Source organism: Protobothrops mucrosquamatus, unplaced genomic scaffold (genome assembly GCF_001527695.2).
Source record: "Protobothrops mucrosquamatus isolate PMUCROS unplaced genomic scaffold, P.Mucros_1.0 scaffold1648, whole genome shotgun sequence".
NCBI classification, from domain to species: domain Eukaryota; kingdom Metazoa; phylum Chordata; class Lepidosauria; order Squamata; family Viperidae; genus Protobothrops; species Protobothrops mucrosquamatus.
In genome coordinates, this window is record NW_015387805.1 from 112584 (window position 1) to 120952 (window position 8369).

General features: G+C 41.0%; 1 protein-coding gene across 1 annotated transcript in view; it reads right to left on the minus strand.

Annotated features, from left to right (window-relative positions):
• The window catches only part of LOC107293546 (1-phosphatidylinositol 4,5-bisphosphate phosphodiesterase zeta-1), a 39612-nt gene extending 37263 nt beyond the window's left edge, over window positions 1-2349 (minus strand). Inside the window, exons 1-2 of the mRNA XM_029285418.1 lie at window positions 2328-2349; window positions 1426-1495 (exon numbers count right to left, since the gene is read on the minus strand). Coding sequence (XP_029141251.1) covers window positions 1426-1495; window positions 2328-2349 — 92 coding nt within the window. The remainder of the gene's footprint in view (window positions 1-1425; window positions 1496-2327) is intronic.
• Window positions 2350-8369: the final 6020 nt, after the last annotated feature.

Sequence of the window (8369 nt, forward strand, 5' to 3'; positions counted from 1 at the left end):
ACACCAAATTGTTATATCTGCAGATAACCTAGATATAAAGATGTCCGATTCAGCAGTTAAGAATGCTTTATTATATATGGCAGTATTTTAAATGCTGAAAACTATTGAATCTTGAAAAACATAACCAAATTTAAAAACAGGTTACAGCCAGCGAATAACAAAAATGTATTTCAAAGAGGTCAGAGAGCCAATGGTTTATACAGATTGGAAAAGGAGAAGCAAAACCCATGCATTTTACATACAAAAATACCTCTTTATACACATTTGAATAATTCACTCCAAAATCCAGCTTTGAATTAATACATTCTAAATAATGTAGTCAACAGTGCACTCTTAACCCTTTGGTGATTATTTTCCCTGAAGCACGCATTATGGACATAAGAGAGCCAGTTTGGTCTAGTGGTCAAGATACCAGGCTAGAAACCAGGAGACTTATGAGTTCTAGTTTTGCCTTAGGCACGAAAGTCAAATGGGTGACTTGGAGCCAATCACTTTCTCTCAACCCAACCCAACCCATCTTACAGGGTTGTGGAGAAAATAAGGAGTATTTGGTATGTTCACCACATTGGGTTATTTATAAAAATAATTATAGGATAAGAAAAATCTAGAATAAATAAATAATCTGGAAGACAGTAATTCCTTTTTCTCCTCCCACTTTAGAGTGCAAGGATTTTTATTAAATTTATATGCCTTTGTTTTAGAGTATGGAGATAAGGAATGTATCAATCCCCCCAACTGGAAGTTTCTATTAAAAAAGCTCTGTGATCAGAGCAATAAATGATCCCTTAGACATGAAAGGCAGAAAGGTGACTTTGAGTTAGTCACCCTCTCAGCCCAAACTACCTCAAATGGTTGTTGTTTTGGGGAAAATAGGAGAGGAAGGAGTATTATATATATTCACCACACTGAGTTTATGTATAAGAAACGCAGCACACAAATCTGATAATAGTACAGGCACTGCTCAACATGACCACAACTGAGCCCAAAATTTCTGTTGTTAAGTGAAACATTTAAGTAAATTTTGCCCCATTTTACGACCTTTCTTGCCTCAGTTCTTAAACGAATCCCTGCAACTGTTTACTGACACAGCTGTTAATGGGGATCTACTTCCCCATTGATTTTGCTTGTCAGAAGGTTGCAAAAGGGTGATCACATGACCCCATGACACTGCAACTGTCATAAATATGAATCAGTTGCCAAGTGCCCTAATTTTGATCACATGACTTCAGGGACACTAACAGTAGTCGTGTGAAAAATGGTCATTAAATTGCTTTTTTTTAATGCCCTTGTAACTTCGAACAGTCACTAAACAAACCGTGGTTAGTCAAGGACTATCTGTAAAGATCACCCATGTCCTTGGAAAGGACTGGCTGGGGAAAATAAAGCCAAATCCAGTCTAAACATCTGGCTGATTCTGTGACCAACCTTAACTCACTTAACAAGCTGCCCGATGCTCCTTCTTCAAAGAGAAGAGGGTGGCAGGTATTTATTGTTCCTGTTAAAAGAGGAATAAGGGCACACGGGGAGAAATATGTCTCCCAAGGGACAAGAAGCAAATTAAGGTATTTATTTCGATGCCAAGGAAGACACGGCGGACCTTTCTTCCCGTTCGAGGATGAACCCCATTGAGTTTAGAAGGAAAGTTTGGGCTCTACAATCCCACCCCGTTGCTAATTCATAGGACAGCGTCCGTCTCCACAGACGGCAAAGCCGCTAAACCCACAGGGCTCTTCAGCCACGCGTGGGAACCGAGAGGCAGAGAGAGAGAGAGCAAGGATATCTGGTCTCCATGGTGCCCGGCAGTTCCTCATGGAGCTTTCCGCCTCGCTCCTCTCTTGCAATGGGGTCAGCGGCTCCTTGCGCGGCATATTTCCACCCCCCTCCCCGGTCCAGCCAGAGGCAATGGGGCGTCAACCCCGTAGACCCCGCCGCCTCAGGCTGCTGCCCGCCCGCCCCCCAAAAAAGCGAGCGCGCGAAAAAAGGGGCGGGGCTCGAGCGCGCGGAGGGGGGGTTCTCTTGTGGCGTCACGAGGTGCAGTTCTTCGCCCAACGGTTTTCCCGCGCGCCCCGCGGCGTGATTGGCCAGCCCATGAAAAAGGCGGGAAGGGGAACGCCTTCTCGTGCCCGGCGGCGGAGAGAACGCGGTGTGGGAAGGTTTTTTTTTAAAAAAAAAAAACGCGCTGGCGGACGATTGGGAATGGTAGACCGGCGTTTCAAGATGTACGGTTTGCTCTGTATGCTGAATGATGTATATCCCGTCTAGGAAGCCACGTTGAGGAAGGACAGAAAAATCCTCCTCTTCGTTTGAGAAGCCGGAGTTCCTCAGACCTTCATCCTCGCCGCGCTTCATCCCTCAGAAATAACCTCTTCCATCTCTGGAATTGCTGGAGCCGTTGAGAAGTCTCTGAATCGGTTGCCCGTGCTTCTCTCTCCATCTCCCAGTGAAATAACTTCCTATACAGCTTCTCCAATCTGCATAATACAGTGTTTCTCAACCTTGACAATTTTAAGGCATGTGGACTTCAACTCCCAGAATTCCACAGCCAGCTTTGCTGGCTGTGGAATTCTGGGAGTTGAAGTCCACATGCCTTAAAATTGTCAAGGTTGAGAAACACTGGCATAATAGCTAGTATGCAAAATAGACTCGTTTAAATATTCTTATTTTCAGTCATTCCAGGGCAATTAGAAAACCTGAAGAAAACTTAAAGGCAGTTGCAGAGCAAGAGGCCTGGGGGGGGGGGGGGGGGGGGAAGGAAGGAAATGGTGTTGCCAAGTCTCCAGGCCATTTTTATCTGGAGATTGATTAGTGACTTTCGCCAGCCATCTATAGATGGCACGGGGAATGAGGGGTCCTTGGTGCTCTTTGAGTACTTGTAATATCATCAGTGCCCCAGAGGGTTATCTAGTTTGAGTAATGAAACATCTGCAAGAAAACAGCCAGAGAGCAGTCAAGAAACCCTCATTTCAACCTTGAGCTACAAATATTCTTTTTTATTGGCACAGGGAATGGTCTTGAAGGACAGAGGGAAGATCCTTTGCCAAGACTATGGTCAGGTAGGAGAGACTAGGACAGTGTTTCTCAACCTTGACAATTTTAAGGCATGTGGACTTCAGCTCCCAGAATTCCACAGCCAGCAATGCTGGCTGTGGAATTCTGGGAGTTGAAGTCCACATGCCTTAAAATTGTCAAGGTTGAGAAACACTGGACTAGGGCCTATTCCAAAAATCAAAACTTGAGAAAATGTCTCATATAAGCCCTCCCTAATTCACACAAAGATAAAAAGAGTGGGGAAGCACATTCAGGCATATATAATTCTGTTATTATATATGGCTACCAGAACTACTGCAATTTCCATCATAAGTTGGCACATTATGTAGTCAGGCTTTATAACCGTGTTGCTCGGCAACAGTTGCCCATCCAAATTATAATGTTAAACAAGGGCCACCTATATGTGAGAAAAGATGTCAGATTTCTGTGAAGTCCTACCACTGTAGTTTAATGGGTTTTTTTCTTAGCAGCAAGAACCCAAGAATATTTTTTTTTATTTTCCACCACTTTCATATTTAGGAGTGGATGGTCCCTTAGCTTTATTAGATTTTTTGTTTAAAACTCAAAAATTCTGGCATTCTGCTGTTTTTGTAGCCAGGTGCTGTGATTTGTATGCAGACATTTTTAAACGTGAAAATGCTGTGCTTGTAAAATGCATAGAATGTTATGACAGAACTAATTCTTATAGTATGCTTTTGTGGAATTAAATCCATTTAGTAGATTCAAAACTATCAGAAAAACAGATAGTAGTTTTGCTGCAGCAGATTTAATTATTTCTCTGTTCGTGCAAAATGCTAGTTTCAGGCTTCAATTTTATGTAAATGTATTTATGTAAGACTCATCAAACTCAGTAGGATTTATTTCTCAGCATGCTCAGGATTTCATTGTCAGTATACACTTTATTTTAGTTAATCCCATAAACAGTCAATCAGGAGATGATACTGATTTGAGTACAAAAACAATTACTGCAGTCTTAAGGGGAAAAAAACTAGATGGTTGATATCAAAAAGAAATAAACATACTTTTTCATAAGTGCTAAATTAGAGCATATAGTATATGGAAAAGCAAACAGTACATTGCGCAAACATTTAATGTTATGTTAAAATTTCTGGAGAAAATGATAACCATAATATTTTGAGGTAACCATAAGCCTTTCTTTTAACTAGGTCCGTGGTGGCGAACCTATGACACGCGTGCCACAGGTGGCACGCAGAGCCCTCTCTGGGCACGCATGCTGTCGCCCCAGTCCTAGGCCTTCAGCTGGGTTTTATAAAACCTTTTCGGTTTAGGCCTCCCACACCGTATGCAAAAAAAAAAAGGTTGAATCAATCAATTTCAACTTTTTGCGGGGGGGGGAGATCTTGCAAAGTTGGAATTGATTGATTGAACTTTTTAGTCCCACCCAGTCTGCCGTTACCACCGCAGCCACGCCCACCCAATGGGCCACACACACCCAATGGGCCACGCCCACCCGTACCCGACGATGCATAAGTGGGTTTTGGGTTGCAGTTTGGGCACTCGGTCTCTAAAAGGTTTGCCATCACTGAATTAGGTCATCCTGTATGGTTTCATGTCATTCATGCTGCAGTGGTCCCATTTCATCAATAAGATCAGCAACCTACTCCGCAAAAAACTCACCAAGAAAATTCTGTGGAAAAGATCTCAATCATGTCAGATAAGGTGCCCAACGATAAGGACAACAGTAATCCCAGTTTCTGAGGCAGGTGTAAGCAAATGTCTGCGTTGTACCCCAGCCAGATCCTTGGGGGGTTTTTTTAACAGCCAAATAAAACTTGTGAGTTTCCTATCAGATAAAATTGCTCATGTCTGCTCTGCTTTGGACACTGATTTGACATACCGGTAGTCTACACAGCAATAAGTGGAGCTATGTTCATGGAATTATTTAGACTTCTTTTGCACCATGGAATCTGAAGATGCAGACAGGGTGCTCTGTGGTTAGAATGCTACCATCAGTAATCTTGACCAGTACTCTTCCTGTCTCCTCTGTGGTCAGGCAAGTATGTGTGCAGTTGGGTTTGGGAAATCAAACACTTTGAGGGAGAGCAAGATGTTGCCCGTGGCAGGCAGTTTAATTTCTGAATATACCTTGCTTTGACTCAGTCTACATTGACAACATTTTGTCAGTCTCTAGCATCCTTTTCTGAAGAGGATTGTGGAGAACATGGTAGCAGTTCAATCTCAGACAATACTGGAAGTTTTAACAATACAGTTTTCTCTTGATTCTTTCCAGTCAAGTTTCAGACCCAGTTGTAGGACAGAAACAACTTTGGACACTCCAGTAGACAATTGTCAAAAACTGGATGGGGCAATGCACCCACCGTGATCTTAGACCTATCGATGCTATTTCATGCCACATAGTTTAAACTCAACATTAGAAGCAGTCTCCAACGAGAGCCAAATCATTAACTGGTTCAAAATTGGTAATACGATTCCTGACAAGACAATGCTGTAAGTAAAATTATCTCTATTCGGAAGTAATTGAATTGGCTGCCACCTGACTTCAGACCCAAATCAAAGTGCTAGCCATCATTTTAAAGTCCTTCTTGGCCCTATACTGGATTGTATTGAACAATATCTTGGCAAGTTAGTATGTGGCTGGCTAGTAGAGAGGTTGAGCCAACCTACCTCCCCTCAATAAGATCCATGAGAAGTAGGACAAGAGGCTTTCTCAGTGGTAGTCCTCTTTGTTACCCCTAGTGGTGAGGATGGCCTCCTTCCAGATATTCGTGAGGTAAATAAAATTCATGTTATTCCAGCAGACCCCCAGTTTGTCCTTTTGTATGTTTATTTTTTTTTGTCTTTCTTTGGACTTAACTATAATTTTAACTCCTTACCCTGTATTATTTGCCACCCAGAATCCTAGTATATAGAGTAGGCGCAGCTTATACTGTACATGTGGTAAAAAATTAATAACTAGAAGATCTTCAGTCTTTTGAAGGTTGTAACTAATTTTTATTGTTAAGAAGAAAGCAAGCTTCTGGACCTTTGACATTCTTTCATGCATCCAATACATTACTCATGATTCAAGAAAGGTAAACAAGGGATTTGTAAAAGCATGTAATTTAAAATCTAGCATACTTCTCTACTGGAAAAAAAGGTCGATCCAATCAAATATGTCATCACACATTTTTAGTAATTTCTGAGTTCCCAGTCACCTGGATCCCTGTCGGCAAGTTCATGCACTTTCATTTTCCCCTGTTTGCCTCAGGCTCTGAATTTTTTTTAAAAAAAAACCTGGTGACTTAAGTGATGTTATGCCAGTAGCTGATAATTAGCTAAATTTCATAGAAACAGGTTCTTTATATAATCCAATATGTTATTGAGTTGTATATGTTGTTGCTTTTATTGAGTGGCACGATTGATCTTGGGAATATGTACATTCATAGAATTATTGCAGCATGAACTGGCATTCAACTTTGCACTGATGGATATTTCAAGCAGACTGCACGGTTTATATCACTAGACACACTGCAGATGTTGAAATAATGACATTAACAGAAAATGATGTGGATTGTGTAATATTTCAGCTGTCAGGGAAGATATTCCTATATTTTCAATATAGGACCAATATTTTCAGGAAGGCTTAAAGGTCCACACTTATGTATAATAAAAATGAACTAAAACAGTAAAATCTGTTTTACAAATGCCTTTTACAAAAATGAATTTTACATGCTTCTTGGATGTTCATATATGGCTTGAATTAGGAAATACGGTAAATAGAATTAACTTGTCATTTTTGATATCCTTAAAAGAAGCAGCATTTATAGGAAAAGAGTCAAAAAAGCATAATGGCAAATAATAGCATCACTATGCAAGTGTTGCTCCTTTGATATATGTGTTCACATTGTACAAAAGGGGCAAGGCTTTTATCACGGGGCTACATGGGCCATTTTGCTTTTTTTTTTAACCACCTCACTGACACTATTGGATGTATCATATTTATTCATAATAATACACATACATTATCAAATTTTAATGCATACAAACTAAAAATACATACATTATGGTTCAGCCAAACAGTTTTAATATATAATTTTGTGTAGTAGACATCTCTGCCTTGGATGTGTACGGATGCAATGAAGAATCATTTTGCACTGAAAGCTTTCATCGGGTCCCAGAACGGAGATGATAAAACTTTCATGCACATGATATCAGGATGAATGTCTCAAAGTAGAGACATTGGATTGTAGTATATGGGCTTGAGTGACCGAGTGTGGTTGCTGTTCTGCTGGCATAAGCCAGCCATTGGAGTGAGTACAAAAGGAAAAGCAGCTCAATTCTGGCCTTGAAGGGCAGCTGCAGTGTCACAAAGTGTAATGGGCTGACCTGGCTCCTAGCCAGGACTACTGTGGGAAGATTTTGAGACAGAAGTCCCATTGGTCCCACCTTGTATATAGATGTTAGGGTCTAGAGTCCTAAGAGGACTCCCACTTCCTCAGTTGCTGGGGGATATTCCACTGATCTAGCCTAAAAAATGAAGAGAGAGAAGGAAAGGAGAGAAAAGGTCTTTGCCTGGAATGATTTTGGCTGGAGGAAAAAAAAAACTGGAGAGAGAAGTTACTGTAAGCATGTGGAGCAGTTGTTGGTTCCTGGTTGGGAAAGGAGAAGAAAGGTCCACAGATGGCTTCTCTGGAAGAAGGGATGTGAAGACCCAGATGGACAAGAGCTCCACCCAAGGCCCAAGAACAGGAAGGCAAAACCCAGCTGGTTGCAAATGGCAGCTTCACCCAAGATCAAAGAGGGGAGGAAGGGGATAGACTGTTGCTGGCAAAGCCCTGGTCTCTGGGGAAGGACTGGGCAGAAGACTCACAAAGGTTTTTCTCCCAATTGAGAAGAGGTGTTCAGCTCAGCAGATCCAAGAGAAAATCAAGCCCTTTTGAGCACATTACAGTAAATTTCAGCCATCTGAAAATCTCTGGTGCTAATTCTGGAACTACTTAATGATGATAAATTCACCAATCATAAAGAAAAGGCTTTAAACAATCTGCAGAATTCCATTTCTTGTGTTTAGTAAAAGCAGTAGATGAGGATTCCTCAGCTGATCAGCAGCCATTCCCACGACAATCTACTAGTATTTGGTTGTCAGCATTTCCGTAAATAATTTTTTTTTTTTTTTCAATATAAAATTTTTATTTTTATCATAAAAAAAGAAGAAATACATCACAGATATTACACAATGTTATATCCCATCCCCCCACCCCCCGGACTTCCCAAACCAACCTAGGCTGATATTCAAATACAAGTAAACAAATATTAATATCTCTAACTCCAAAGTCTAAACTTAAACAATCCATCTCCTC